The following is a 16,214-nucleotide window of genomic DNA, read 5'->3' as shown; positions in this document are numbered from 1 at the left end:
GCCGCAGCATGAAGGGCACCTTTTAGAGACCAAGAGATAACAACGAAACATCAATTTTCCATGGAGCTATGGACTTTTCTTCCTGTAGAGGCAAAGCAGGTTAACCACAGGCTGGTTGAAGATGCTCATAACCAAGTCCTCTGTTGCTGGAGAGGCAACAAATGGCACACCTACATGGTACTTTACAAACGGTGCTGAGCCCCGGCTATAAGTCCTGCTAAGGGATGGGGAGTGTTAGCTTGTTTTCAGCACCATGGTGATGATGTTGCCTGGTTTTTAGCCTTCTTGAAGAGGAAGCAGAGCTGTTTCTCTTCTGATGGCAAAGGCTGTATAAGACATCTCTAGGTGCTTCCTGAGCTAGCCACCCACACCAGTACCATGGGCATATAAGATGTCCAGAAAAGCCGCGTGGTAACAGGTATTCTCCTTATATATTATAGGACTTCATGGCAGAGAGACACACCGGAGGAATGCTTCAGAGCACCACGGTATTGACTGTGGTCCTGCTTTTCCCAACCATAAATAGGTCACCACAGTTTACCTCATGAGCACATTTTCCTACCTCTACTTTGTGTTGCCTGGCTGTCATCTCCAAGATCATCTTCTCCTCCGTAGGTTCGAATGGGGGATCGGGCATAGGAATGCTTTTGGATAAGGCTCTCCACGCTTTCTCTGTGAAAGGAAACAACCTATTGTATCAATAACATCCTAAACAGCCTCTTGAAACATCCTGAACAGCCTCTTGATTCATATGGTTAAATACAGTGAACGTGCTGCCTTTTCCCTGCCCAGATCACAGCTTTCTCACACAGACTCTCCAAAATTACTTAACAGAAGGGTTACCTCTTAGCATGTCACTGGAAATGCTGAACTTGGGCTGTGGTCATTGCTGATCACTTCTTACCTGCGTGGTACCGCTTCTCCAGCAAAGTAGTGCGAAATTCCCATTGCATTTCCTGTGTTCGGCCTCAGACAGTGGGTGCAAGACCAGCACTCTCCATGAATTTGAACAAGCAAGACCTAAGGTTATTTGTGATGAGTGATCATTCTGGGTTCAAAGAGACACCTGTGGTCCAGCTCCTTTCAAACAGGCTTTCACATCACACATGACCACCTCATGTGGTGCTCCCCCATTTATCTGAAACCAGGCAAGAGGTAGGTGCATCCGGAGACAGCTCAGCTCTAACCACGCTCTCTCAGCATCAGAGTTGAGGCCAGTTCATGTAGCAGGAAGTCCACAGATACTACTGATCTCGTGCCATGTCTATTCTGGGAGGTCAGATGTGCCTTTCAGGCCCCTGCCTCGCCGGTGGCACAAAGCACTGAAGTCACCCAAACGATTTTTAAATAGAAGGAAGGCGTATCTGCACGATAAGCCATAGCAGTTTGTAAGGAAGGTCCAACTTTACACGTTCCCTGCGCATTTCCATGTAAGTAGGTGGCATTATACCAAAGAGGAACACGACCTAGGCACGTTTCCAAAATGGCTTTGACCTTCTGTTCCCATTTAAGAAATCTAGGTAGTGATAGCTGTTTAAATCTGTTTTGTCTGACTTACTTTACCATTTGGCCATTCCTACCTGCTAATGCCCTTCGGTTGGAGACCGTAGCTGTTGCAGAAATTCCAAGGAAACCCATTTTCCAAGGAACACAATAAATCACAATGGCACATGTTTTCCTTTCCTACAGAAAGCCCATTATGGTCATTTTGTCCTTGGTCTATCACTGGCGTCATTACTTATGCTGGTCTCCTCAGAAAAAAAATGAAGAACGAGGGGATCTTATCAAAGTGATTTACTTGTGTCAGGATTGGAAGTGGACTGAAAGCAATGGCGGTTCCTACATTGAGGATGATCTAATTGGATTACTGCCTTTTAAGTGATTGAAAACAGTAGGCATATCGGGGCTATCTCGAAGAAGATTTTACAAAGAAAAAGACAGATGGCATTGTTTACAGTATGTGCCGAATGGCTCTTCAAACTCCCTTCTTTGCTGAAGCAGAATGTGAAATGCAAAGAATTTTTCATCACCAAAAGACTCTCTCAGATGAGCACAGAATAACCAAATAATGAATTAGCCCGGTGTTGTCTGGGTGATTTAGATACCAGTCTATAAACATATTCATAACCAAAGTATTGCTAATCTTTAATGGTCTGAAAAATAAATGAGATTCAACTGATTGTCCAAATTGTCTCTATTGACTTTATTTCTAGTAAAGGTCTGCTTGTAATGACAAGGCACTACAGCACGTAACAATATCCTGATGCAACAGAAACAATGCAGGCTGTAGTTTTAGTGCAGTGGGCCAATTTCATCTCTAAAATGTTGGATCCAATGGTTGGTTTGGGGATAAGCTCACCCCAATAAATTTACATTTGAATTACCTACAGGGATTTAAAGCTAAATCAAATGCCCACAATTATTGCAGACTAAATTCTTTCCAGATGGGTTTGTATGCTAGACAGAGAACTCTATTATTCTATATGGTTGTCTTCTTTTAAAGGAAAAAGAGAAGTGACTTCTTAGTGAACTCTGAATCTGCAAAGTTTGAAACCAGGGAACTGTGGAGTAAGTTTGTTTATTAATTTTTAATGTTGTAACGTCGCAGGTAGTTTGCTAAAGGTTTTAGAAGATAAGTCTCATTCCTTGGCACAAGAAGCAAAGGCTTTATGGCAGAGGGAACAATCTAAGGAGGAAACTTGGATCAGGGAAAGCAACGAATTTCACAAAAGCTATTTCTTTTGTGCAGCTGGGAGTTAATATTCAACAGTGAGTGTGCTTATCTTGCCTAACCATGGTGGTGGCTTATGCTAGAATCACAACACACCCACTGATGTTTCATTTTAGAGCTTGAGGCTGTGATTCACACCATGAGCGCGATGCGTTAAGATTCACACTGCAATGTAGGCACCTGTCCCCCAAAGCCCTCATCTTTCCACACACAGCACATGTTGCGTGTATATAAACCTCCAAACGGACCTACGAATATCAGAAGGCTGAGCAGGAAAACACCTAAGCGTGCAAAAGGACACAAATTAAAGCAAGTAGTGGTGAATTTTCTCCACTCATGAAGTATTATCTCCAAGTTATCCTGCCAAGTACTGTTCATTCCACCTAGAAAAACAAGAGCTGAAGTTGCACTCAGGCTCCTCCCACCATCGTGGACAAGAGTCCTAAGTTAAAAGATAATCTTTCCTTCCGTTGGTGTTCCAAAGGAAAGGGGTGGTTGCCTCTGCACCACGCTCAAATATTTCATGCCCGGAGAACACCACCCGGAGATCAAGTCTTCTTGGAGAAGAAAGGGGTTGCAATTCATCTAATCGATGGAAACGTGGAGTTTCTCTGCATAGGTTGCAAAGAGGAGGCCAACCACCCTTTAAAGACAGAGGTGATTTAGGACTTTCTTCAAAGTAGATGTATGGGAGGAAGCAAAGCTTTAACAATGAGTTTTAAGTACTTGTGGAATCTAGTTCAAAAAGCAGGAACAAAGCTGACAATCTGGAACACAGGTTACTGCTTATACCCTCATTTCAACCAGAGCCTAAAGGACTTAAATCAAAATCTTCCTGAAGATTCCCTTTATGGAAGTGTGAACTGTTTAGGGTATCCAGAATATAGATTAAATACATTTTTTAAAGTCCCAAAATATTATACTGCTACTACTACTAAGCAGGAAAGGCATTAAACTTCTGGCTTTGTAGTTCTGTATGCAGCGTCTTCAGATATCTCAATGCAGCTCAAAGAATTTATGGAAATAATTCTGTAAGTTACTGAACAATAACCAATAATTGCCATTTTATGATTCTGCTCAATAATAATAATAATTTAGCAAACAAAGAGTATGGAGGAGTTGGGTTTTTTAAAGCTTTCCTTCAGGATTTTTCAGTGCTAATCCACACTAAACTGGTTGAAAACTTCCAGTTACTCAATGTTCAACTTCTGTTACTCAGTTTGCGATCAGGCCCTTGTTATCTAACACTTGGACCTAACGATTTTTACCTTTTAAAGTATGTTAGAATGCCATAGTTTCTTCTGTTAGCAATAAATTAGCAATAAACTTTGTTTTTAGAGATCACAAGCTGCCAGCTGGATAAAGGAAAGATGTCTTCTGTCTGTCAAATCCTTTTGTATGATCTACCAACAAGCTGCAGTCTTCCAGACTGCTCTTCAACTCACAGGTATCTTGTAAATACCCAGAGGAGGGGAGAAACACACACATAGGCATAATATATTACTATGATTAAGCTGTACTACGGGTATGACTGGATAATAGTAGCAGATGACAGGCTGGAGAAGAACAAGTTAGGGGCTGAAGCTGCTTGAGAAAAAGAAGGAACCATAAGCCAAATGGAATGGAAAAAGCTAAGCTCATATTGGCTAGTGCACCCAAGAGAAGATGCCGAGGCAAGACAAATGTGAGAGAGACAATAGGGAAAAGGAGCTCAGGCTGATCCCGATTATCTGCATCCTGACACACCTTGAGCCCAGCCCTGTCAATAAATCTCTTCTTATTATGGATGAAGCACTTCTTTCCTTTGTGTAAGAAATAAAGCAGTGAATTTGGAACCAGGAATTGAAGGAAGTGAAGAGCTGGGAGAATTTATCACTTAGCGAGGTTTTAGGGTGTGCAGGGAACATCTTGCCATTCTGCAGGTTTTAACCTCTTGACTGAACATTTCACTCTTGTCCCTGCTGGCAACTGATTCCAAAACTAGACTTCCAGCTAGGGATGCTTTATGTCTTGCAGCTACAAGCTGAGTCTTTGGCCATGTTTAGTTAACAGCACCCTGTAGCTACAGAGTAGTCTCAGAGGATTGAAAGTAGATAGGAAAATCCTGATGTAGCTGACAAATGATTCACTAACTCTTTACAGACTAAACCCAAGATCTCGCCATGGATATGAACTGGGAGATGGCAGAAAACAGAGCTAACTTGGGAAGCAGCTGAGGAGTGAGGCCCTGTGTGAGGGTGCTCACTTCCTTTTGCAGTCAATCCAGATTACATAGATTCTCTCAGGAGATGCTAAAGTCCCAGATTACCCTGAGCAGGATCTTTAATCAAGATGAAAGAAGAGTGCTTCTCAGCAGGCATCTCTCTGATGATTCTTTGTGTCATTTCTTCTGCTCCTTTTGCTATTGCTCTGCTTCTGCTGTGCATTCACAGCAGCCTGGTGACCACCACGACCCTGACTGTGAAAGGCACGACCATGAGCCCTGCAGATATGGAAGGGGACTCACCTGGCCACAGTGCGCTGTCAACACTGATGCTGCTACCTGTCTGAAGCTTGTGTATTTTCCTGAATCTGGCAGAGAGCTTACCCAACAGATAGAGACAGGAAGCCTACCTCCTCCTTTTGGGACAAGAGGCTTGAGGCAATATACTTGGGTTTGGCAGAAGGTGTTAGAAAAGGTAATCCAGAACTAGCTTGCTGGAGCCAGGCCTGGATTAGTATTCGTCTTAGGTCTATACCATGGCTCCAAAGAGGATAGAGATGATGGAATAGGCAGCCACCCATTCCACTGGGAGCCAGGTTCAATCTCCCTTGAAGACAACGCAGAAAAGCCAGACTGTGGTGAGAAGGAGCAGGCAGCAGAGCCAGGCTCATATCATATGCATATGAGCTCATTTCATCTGCAGAAGTTACTGTCACAGGCATTGGAACAAGGACAATTGGAATTGGAACAAGAGGTTCCAATTTTGGAACAGATTTGAGTGTCCTGTCAATGTTTTCTGCTTTTGCCCCCACTACCCATGTGCTAGATGAGCAAAAAGGTGAGGATACCCTCAGAATCCGCTCCCTGTTCCTGGCGTGGTGGGGTTTGCTTTTTAGCCTTTTTCTTTACAATAAAACAGGCAATGTTAACAATAACAATGAAAAAGAGGCAGAAGGAAAAATGATAAAATATTAGAACTGACAACCATGTTTTGCTTGGCCATTCGGTTCAACACAAAGAAAAATAGAGAACAGGATATAAAGTGTATGAATTATCAGTTTGCAGCCTGAATGACTTCTTTAGTTCTGCATTTCAAAGGTTTCCTTTTTTTGTAGCTGCCAGTTAGTATGTTTGGAAGAAAGCCCAGATAACAGAAGACATCAGAAGTGAGGTGAGGTGAAGACAGATGGAATAAATGGGCTGAGAAGGCACAAAAATAAACTTGTCGGAAGTCGCACTGTAGTAGAACTATTTTCTTTAAGGGAAAAGATGATTACTTTGCCCAGGACATAAGTACTAAAAACAAGTCTGTAAAAAAACCCCTGCACCAACAAAAACACAAACCCAAACAGGAAAAAGATAAAATATAAAATCCAACACAGAAGGAGGAGGAACAAGTATGTTTCCATAACAGCAGCTAAGAGTGAACAACAACCACTCTTCAGATATCACTTGGCCTTCACACTTCTGTGGCTTTTAGGTGCTGTTATACACATGCACAAACATACAGACATATTCATTTGCTGTATATTGTTGCTTTTATACTGGTAGATGAGTATTACAGGCTGACCATAGGAACCTAATTCAGCTCTGATATGGTATGGACCAAATCCTCAACCAGAACAAAGTAGCTTGTTTCAACTGCTTAGACTGAAACCGAACCAGTTCTGACCAGGGAAGAACCAGGGCCCATCAGACTACCTTGGCTTACGTGGCCTAAAAGCTGATACAGAACCATCAAACACTTTCACAAAGTCAAAACTATTGGGCAAGTGTTGGATGGATGTAATACTCCAAGAATATGTACAGTCTAGCGGAAGGTGTCCCTGCCCATGGCAGGGGCTGGTAGTAGATAAGCTTTAAGGTCCCTTCCAACCCAAACCAGTCTGGGATTGTAAAAAAGTGAAACAAGAATTAAAGCATAAAAAAATCTAGGGTTTGATGATTGCAGGAGAAAGAACAAATGTATCCCCGAAGTGGTGTTTGTTGGCAGCCTCAAGTAATCCTCTGGCTACTGATGGCAGTGCTGGAAGAGCTGCAATATGCATGGAGGTTACGTAGCCTGGCTGAAGCCATGACATGGGAAAAGTAATGACTCTTAGGAAGAAGGATCATGAGGTTATCAAATATAGACACCCTGCTTCTCCCAACTGCAAATAAAAATGAGAAAACCAGCTATCTTTATACAAGGAATTAAAACAAACAAACACAAAGATAAAATTACATTTCTCTGGCTTGGAAACCATGGCTCTGGTCTGACATCATGCCCTCCCCCTATGCACGTACGACACCTGCACGAGGCGAATGGAAAACACTAGCAAAATAGAGCTTTTTTATATCATCATTTTGCACAAGTAAAAAGGATAAATAACAGAATACCTAAGTGGAAAATGAGCAGCTGGAGGCTGGAGTAACCTCAGCACATCTGGAATGGCACCAGATACCAGGCACTGGAGCCCCTGATGTTTCTCTAAATTCAAGATCCACTTTTTCTCCCAACCTAAGTGTTGGAGATGCTCTCCCATGGCTGGTTGCTGAAATTCTCAGACTGAGAACTAGCTGGAGATAAAAGATCAGCTGGGGAGTTTGACTTGCTGGAGAACTATGACAAAACCCTGCTTAATCGTGGACACGGGAGTAGGTCGTAGAGAGTAAGTATTTCTGGCTGTTGGTAGGGGGATTTTAAGGGTCAGGAAAGTTGGTCTACCAGCAGTAAGCAATGGGAATGAGGAGGAAGGCAGCTCAGAGAGGGGATGGAAGAGGGGACCACTGTGGACAGCGCATCATTAAGCACATGGCTCCAAGTGCTACTTGAGCAGGGCAGTGCCCGTATCTGAACATTAGCACTGTAAGCCAGTACAATGTATTTCCACGTCTCAGACATGAAGTTCCTCAGGGGAAAATTCAGAATCCGATTACCATGCAAATCCAGCTGGGATGCTGGGATGCAGCTCTCTTACTTCTCCATCCCCCAATCCTTCCTTTCTCTGCTGAAAAATGACTTGGGTGTCCAAATTGCCTCCTGAAGTATGTATCTACCCCCCAGAAGCATTATTGGACTTGTGCAGATGGGTATACACAGCTCTCCAACAGTTACAACTACAGTATGTGACTTGCCTATCACATATTGGATCAAACAGAGAAGCAACATTCAGATCATTTTTGTGATCTGTCAGTTCTTATTTGATCATCATTTCATAATCCAGTAGTTCTGTTCACTCACACTCTTTGTGTGATCACCTTTTCCCCTGGATTGTTTGCATGATATTAAACCGCGATGGTTTTATTTATCCATTTCTTTTTAAAAGGCCAATTCTTCACAACTCAAAAGGTAAATTCAGGCTCAAGATAAAAAGTAACCCACTGGGTTCTGATTTTGCATCATTTTATGGCTTTGGCAGTTTTTTCTTAAGCAGAAGCATAAAGATATTCCCTTAAAACTCATCTCCAGAGTGAATTGCTCATTATAACACCTACGTTGGTCTTTTTACAAAGGCTACCATTAAAAAGAGATCACAGTTGTCCACAGTATTGCATTTAGCATCCAATAGTCAACACCAGAGTACAATAGGCTCCACATTCTGACAATCGCTGCTAAATGCTCAGTTTTTCCAATAACAACCATTGTGGGAGCCCTTTTTCTAATAGAGGAAATGTAAATACCATGTGAAAAGATCAAAAGGTGAATCAGCTACTTATCTAAATCACAGTAGCCCCAGATAAAGTCTGCCCCATTGCCGTAAATAGATTACCGTAAGTAATGTATGGAAAGAGCTGATTATGGAAGGAATCTCAAATCCTGCTGAAAATTTGATACATACCAAACTTTACCAAAGATGTTTTCAATGGTTAAAAGCTTTGCATATATAGCTATGAGTACAAGGAAACCATTGTAAGGTATATAGACGAGAACAAAAGAAAATAGAAGCACTTCAACAGCTTTGCTGTTATTACCTCCTCTACCATTTTGCCAATTTCATTATCTTTACATATAGTACTGTAACTCCAACACATATAATGCAAACAGATTTAATCCTAAATGCATTTTCAGCTTGGGTTTCCCACATAAGGATCGTAAATCTAGAATGGGAAGCCTGAAATCATTAAAGTCACATATTTATAAAATCATATTCAATTAGGTTAAAAACGTGCAATTTCTGTCATCATGTCATAAAAAGATGTGTTTTTCTCTCAGATCTACTATAAAGAAAAGCTACCTATATTGTTACAGATAGAGGCTGTTTTCAATCAGTTACAAGGAGCAATCCAATTACTGGATGGTTTAGTGCAGTAACTGACTCCAGACTAATTTAATTTCTTTAGGTCTCTAAAGATCAATTGATCTGATTTGTTTCCCTCCCCAAAGGCTGTTTAGGAAAAAGCAGGCTTAAATACCTGGAAATGAAATACAAAGCTCTGTACACTTTCACACTACTTAGGTCATTCGGAAAAGCTGGAACTCGTGATAAATGAGTGCTCTCTGGCCCTAACATCACAGGATGCTTTACGGGAGACCATTAGGATCACCGTGCGGATTATGCATGCACATGCTTAGGAAGCAGTGCATGCAAGTAATTTTCACAGCTTCAGAGTAACTGTTCAGCTTTCAAGACCTGTGCTAATGCATGTTTGGCCCACATAGCCTTTTTCCTAGAAAATAAGTATTTTTCTCTGTAATCTTCTAAGCTGTTTCCAACTAGACCAAGCAAGGGTCATGCTGTGCTATTCTGTCTACCACCTACATCTTGTAATGCATCTCGCAATGGGTATTAAGTGAGAAATTCTTCCTCTTGTCATATAGAATCACAGACTGGTTTGAGTTGGAAAGGAACAATTCCAACCCCCTGCCATGGGCAGGGACACCTTCCATAAGGGCAGGTTGCTCCAAGCCCCTGTGTCCAGCCTGGCCTTGAACACTGCCAGGGATGGGGCAGCCACAGCTTCTCTGGGCACCCTGTGCCAGCGCCTCAGCACCCTCACAGGGAAGAACTTCTGCCTAGTGCCTAATCTAAAATCTGCCCTGGTTACTTGTTTGATTGTCATACCGTATTAAATATCTCACTTTGCTTTTTCGTTCGCTCTGTATCAGATTCCTTTAAGCAATTTTGCTGGCGCTAACATGAAGTCTGTAGAACCAGTGGGCACTTAAAAGAACGTCATTCTCATCTGCCTGAATATTTTAATGCTGGAACTGAATAAAACCCTTGGTGTTTCTGAACCATATCAGATAACTTAGGAAATTCTCAAAGAGTTTCTTACCAGCCCTTCTGTGTGTTACACTATGACTATCTCATTACTTCATCTGTTGCGCAGCAGTTTCTGGGGTTATTTTTAAATACCATTCCCTAATGAGGGCTAAACTTTCCAATCTATGTCAAAATAAGTCCTTAACTACACTTAGACTCCCAAATACAGCATTTTAATATCATTTAAATACTTTCCACATTCTGCTTCTTGGATTTATTGTAGGTTTCATATGTGGCTACCTTATCTTTCATAGCAACGTTTGTGTCTGGGCTAGGCTGCCTGTCTCAGGCTCTATTCTTACACTTATCAATAAACAAAAGGGCACTGCGGTTTATGTTCAGCATTTCTGACTCCGTGCCATGTGCTGTTATAATAAGATGTCCTCTGGAAAAATTCCCTTCATATCCAGCACCACGATAGTCGGTTCGTCTGCACAGAGGTAACTAAGTTTTTCTCCCAGCTTATCTATTCAGAGTCTCTCAGCCCTTGCAGAGCTGTGTCATTAGATGTCGCCTGCCTGTTGAACAAGGAAACTGAAGTGTGAAAAATCAAAGCATCTGCTCTTCCTACAGGTCTTGTCTTGACTATTTATTGCAACAAACCTCAGCTTTGGGTATTCTTTACCTTAGTACTTTGCCTGTACAGCAAGCTATGCTATTTTAATCAAATCTGGTTTGTTTCTTTTTCCAATTTCAACAAAGGCTTTCAATTAGGAAGCAATTTCTAAGAACTTTGCAAGTGTGCAGTGCAAAATTACTCTTCTTTAGCCGATTTCTCAGCGTATCACTAATGGTCTGGTCACTGGCAAGGTATAATATACACCACTAACTCCCACCCGTGAAGCTGCTTAGATTGATGTACTTCTGCAGTGCCGTAAAGACTTTCCCTAGCTCTATAGGTATGACTTCATTGAGCAGTTTGTCCCCTATATGCACCTGCGAAAGATGATTCACAGATACATCTGGATATCCCCAGATGACATAGGAGCCTGGAGGGTTTTGGCCTCTCCAAAATTTCTTTCGTGACTGTGTGCTTACAGGGAAATTTGGATGTGCTATATCCATCTCCATCAAGTTCCCTTCCAGCCTAAAGGACACAGGCAGCTTAATTTGCTTCGTTTGCCAAACTGTTTGACACGGTATCATAAAAATGTGACATGCTGGAAAGCTACCAAGAGATTGAAGTTTATTTCCTACTCAACTGTGGGTTAATGCTTCTTTTCCCTATGGCAGCAGTTGCTTATAATGAGCTATACACACACAAGACTCAACAGTTTCCAGATAAAGCTTTCCCCTGGTGCAGCCTGCAGTACAGTTTTGGTGAAACAAAAATGGCATCTTTGTCATCAGAGTGGGAGTGATGGGATTCATCCTGATGGCAATAATTGCTGACTTCAGTGTCTGGGACTGCTGAAGTGTATTTTGGGAAGCTCCCCTCTCTTTTCCACTGTGTGAGCAGTGGGGAGCTATAAAGATGTTTCTCACAGGACCACTACCCTTGTTTCCCACTGACCCAATTCACAGCCCTCAGCAGGATTAAATGGCACGATAAGAAAAAAGCTTTTCATTCTGAAGTTGTCAAGCTGACCCTTTCTCCCTCCCCCTTCAAGAAGTCCCCTCAGGAAGATGAATATATCAGCCCCAACTGGAGCAGATGTCAAAACTCAAACCAGATCTTTCTTCATAAAGTTTATAAGTATTTTTAAAGGAGGTGGAGGAGGCTTACTGTATGCAACAAGATAACGCTAAAATGCACAGCTTCTCAGGAGTTGAAAGGATGCTTCTCCTACAAACTCTCTCTTCTCTTTATCTTATCTGCATGGAAAGTAAACAGAAAGTCCCCATTACCTCTCGATATCAGTGAGTCTGGAAGAGTCCCGGAATCCTTTAGCAAAAGGGTTGCTGTCAATTTTCAACTTGGTTATCTGGGAACACAGAAAAGAGCAACGCAACATGAATACAGCATTAAGGTGTTGCAGCGTACAAAGTGTTAACCGATCCATCCTCCTGACTTCACTGCTGATTTTATCCATGCTCCTTGTGTGTGTGCATGTGTGCTAGCTGCTCTTGACATGCTGCAAAGCTGGCAGGGGCAAACCAGGTTGTATTACACATATGGCAATGGAAAGACACAGTGGTCTCAGCCCTCATGTTACCCAGAGCGGGAGGAACCCACCCATGTTTACAGCATCAGTGCTTCCAAGTGCTTTAAGAGCATGAATTAGGCTGTCTTTTCCATGAGCAACACAGAGCACCCTGCTAACATCTGAGCCTCGTTGGTGGAGCTGCACATCAACTCCTTTGAGCCCAAATCAGGAGCAAATGTTTTCAGCCAAACCTACCAGCCATCACACTGGGGCAGTTTAGCTGTTGGAAAGAGGCTGAGGAAGGGAATGAGGGAATTAAAACGTGGAGGAGAACTCAGATTTAAAGTGATGGAACTTGGGTTAAAGGAGTAACCCCGTTAAAACTGTCACAGCCCTGGGAAACCAGAGATCTTACAACCAAAACTCTCATCCCTTCTTCAGTAAGCAGCTATAAAGCTGCCCAGTGCATCCTGTCAGCCTTTCCACTCTGCTCAAGAGTCCCTTTGCCCCAGAGCATCGGGGCTCCCCTTCCTTTTGCAGTGAAACTTTTCAGCCATAGGTGATGGCTATCACTGTGGTTTTATGGGAGCAGGAAATAGATATACCACTACCCTTATGAAACATTCTAGCTGTCCAACCAGATGAGATTTGGTGAATAAAACCTGAGACATCATCATAACGTTCAGATTTTCCAGCCATACTTCTTGCAAGAATTCAAACTAAAGCTGTAAGTGGGAGTTAGAGATTGACAAGGGACATCACAGGACTTGTCCTGCCAGGCAGTGAATGCCACCAACTCTAGCTGAAGCCCATGGAAATAACAGCTCTCAGCACTTCAGACCGAGTGGCTGTGTCGGCCTGGCTTTCCTCAAAAAAAGCCTTTATTGAAGAGGCCACAACCTCTTTTTTTAATAGCTGGCCCTTGAGACTCAGCAAGAAAAGGGATCTTTTCCAAATCCTCAAACAATCAAATGGTCTCAAACAACAGTATTTCAAAATGGGGTGGGTTCTCCTCCAAATTAAAAAAAAAAAATAAATAAAAATAGTTAAAAAGGACACTGAGCCCAACTTTTCATTATGACAAAGAGATGTGCTGGGAGGGAAAGGCTTACAAAGACAAAACATGAGTATTTAACTACTGGTCTGCAGTATACGAACGATGCGCTGCGCGGCTGCCACCCTGGGAAAGTCACTGCATCCCTGGGCCGCTGCCTTCCCTGCTCACTGTCTTGGGTCCATACGGGTCTCCCAAGCTCTCTGGGGAATGTCCTTGCTTTGAGGCACCAGGCAGGAGCTGCTGCAGCTCACCTGTGGCTGGCCAAACAGCACTGGCTGAGAGTTTGGGGCTGTCTCGTGGTGGTACAACCACCAGGTACAACTGGTGGAAACCTCCCTGAACACCAGCCTTGTCACAGGACCTTGCAGCAGTTCAGCAAGTTACTTATAGTCTTATTCTACTCCCAAGACGCCCGTAAGCCCTTGAGTTATGGTGATGTTGCAAAAAAGTTGGTGCCTCACGTACAGTGAACGTTTTTATGGCAGCATCCTGAAAACTACCTTGAAAAGAGACAAGCTCTGACTAGTTCCATTGACTTAGATCACCAACACACCAAGCCAACTGCACTGCAGAATAATAAGGACATCTATTCATCTCTTGAGCATGTTTTCACCCATCAGACTTACGTTTTCTAATATTAAAGATTTGGTATGACATCACAAGAGAAACCTTTTGTATACGCCGATGCCAGATGAGACTCACAATCATTTATGGCCATATTTTTCCTGAGAGACTGTCTCACAAACAACCAGAGAACATCTGCTAGAAAGCATTTTAAAATGAAATCTGACCTACAATTCAACTCTGTGGCAGTGGTTTGACTGTTTAAATAAATGCATGCCCTTTAAATCTTAAATTATGAGATAGTTTGTTGAAAGTGTAATGTATTTAGCTTTTATCTAATAACCTCCAGAAATGTAATCAATCCCTCCTTAAAACAGTTCTGAAAGAAATGGCAAAAATGAAAAAAGGCTCTGTTTTCATTAGTCATAAATAAAAAGACAGCATCAACCTCTAGGGGTTCTGGAGATGTTCCATTGAGAAGTTTTCCAGGACTCAATGTATGTGCTTTGGGAAGGTTAGTTTAGAAACATCTCTGGTGTAAATAGCGTCTGTAAACACAAATCCATCCTACAGAAATAGATTTCAGGTTTAGCTGGTTTTGTGCCTGTAACTATTTTGCTGGTTTCTAAAGAAAGTTACGTGCAAAAATCACCTTGTATTCCTGAGATCGCCAGGATGCATTTTCTGCAGCATTCACATATAAACCTCAGTTTAAAATCAATACATTCAGATATTAAAGCCTTAATGTGGGAAGTGGGATCTGTCACAAGGACTGACTTAATACTACACTGTTATCTTCAGGGCTTCTTCTGCCTCTGTGCAGCGGTTGCATTTTATTCATAGCACTTAGAAATTAATTACTTTTGCTCATTAAATAGTCCAGCAGGTACATTGACTCCGGGGTGCTCCTGCCCACATGTTGGGACAGTACTTGTAGTTTATTTAGCTTGGTAAGAGGTATTTTTTCTTTAAGTGCCACAGTTATTAAGCCCTTAAAGTACATTCTGAATCTCACTGAAGCCAACATCATATTTCCACTGACTTAAATATTAAAGCCCTATCCACTGTCAAGCGGAGCCTCTGCTCTCTGTTTATATACTTCCTAAAATTACTCATTAGCAATCCATTGTTATGATCTCCTCCATTTTGTATATATTATTCACTGGCATGCAAATTGAAATTCAAACATCTGGATGTAATCTGGGCAGCCTCTGAAAAGCATATCTCTGAGTGATTTCCCTTACGTTTAAGCCTTACATCTTAATTAGCCAGCTTTTTAAGGCCATGAAATAATCCTGTGCAAACCAGTGTCTCTCTCAGCTAATAGCTTGTGGCATCAAAGATCTCTGCAAATAAGAACAGTTCCTTAATGAGTTATAATTAAAAAAGGACTACATGATAATATGCAAACAGCTTTGTATAGGCAGAAGGGAGGACAAATGAAAGCCACTTTCATGTCATCTTTACTCCCATGAATAGTCCTTAGGGCTCTTTGAAGTTGGTAGTACTACCCATATACGTAAGAATTACTCCTGAATATGAATTAGATTGGGCACGATCACAGCAGACACTGGCATGGAAAGGTAGGTTATATCAGAAAGTTTCCTAGCTGGAAAACTGGGAAAGATGGAATTGGGGAAAAGAGAGTTCTCAGAAGGGTGGGATTCAGTTAAATCCATGGAAGTTAGCGAGTGTACTCACCAGTTGATTCTGGTAGGCGGTAACAGCAGTAAAAACTGTCTCTGGAAAGATGAACGTCCTGAACTCTTCCTTTTTTTTTCTTCCGATTTCAGGTTTAGCAAAGAAGCCGTGTGATCCTTCTTCTTAATAATGTGCACCCGTGGCTGGTACTTGTGCATGGAGTTCAGAATGATCTGCAAGAAGGAGCGACAAGGCACTGTCCTGAGAGGAAGCTTAACAGCACCCTCAAAGGCACAGAGGGGGATAACAAGGTCTAATTCACACTTTGGGGGTGATGTCTGAAATCGAGCTAGCCAGGGGCTGATCTTCAGAGGAAACTCTGCAGCCCCTTTTGGGCAGTCCCAGGAAAGGAAGGCAGAAAAGCAGCCATCCCAGGAGCTGGTTTCCTTTCACTCCTACGCCACAGGTGAGCACATATTTTTCTAAAGCATAAATACCTGTTCCTACAGGTGAGGTGTTTTACATACGGACTTTGTTACTGCTAGTGTGTGCCCGGGTTTGCAGGTGCCAGCTGCAGGGGAACATACAGTGCTCAGGAGAGCTCATGGTTCAGAATCCACACTTGCAGAAATGTGCAGGTGCAGAATGAAAACAAGAATCCCTAAAATAAATATATATATATATA

The 16,214-nt window shown here is 42.2% G+C and overlaps 1 protein-coding gene across 1 annotated transcript in view; it reads right to left on the bottom strand.

Annotated features, from left to right (window-relative positions):
• LOC104413277 (T-box transcription factor TBX20-like) overlaps positions 1 to 15,762 on the bottom strand; it is a gene marked incomplete at its 5' end in the record, with an annotated part of 19,667 nt that extends 3,905 nt beyond the window's left edge. Inside the window, 4 exon segments of the mRNA XM_010024214.1 lie at positions 563 to 672; positions 12,029 to 12,105; positions 15,590 to 15,670; positions 15,673 to 15,762. Of these exon segments, the coding sequence (XP_010022516.1) occupies positions 563 to 672; positions 12,029 to 12,105; positions 15,590 to 15,670; positions 15,673 to 15,762 (358 nt within the window).
• Between the last annotated feature and the right edge of the window lie 452 nt (positions 15,763 to 16,214).

This window comes from Nestor notabilis, unplaced genomic scaffold (genome assembly GCF_000696875.1).
Source record: "Nestor notabilis isolate BGI_N333 unplaced genomic scaffold, ASM69687v1 scaffold25591, whole genome shotgun sequence".
In the NCBI taxonomy this organism is placed as follows: Eukaryota; Metazoa; Chordata; class Aves; order Psittaciformes; family Psittacidae; genus Nestor; species Nestor notabilis.
Note: the sequence above shows the minus strand (reverse complement) of the source record. Positions and strands in the feature narration are given on the sequence as shown.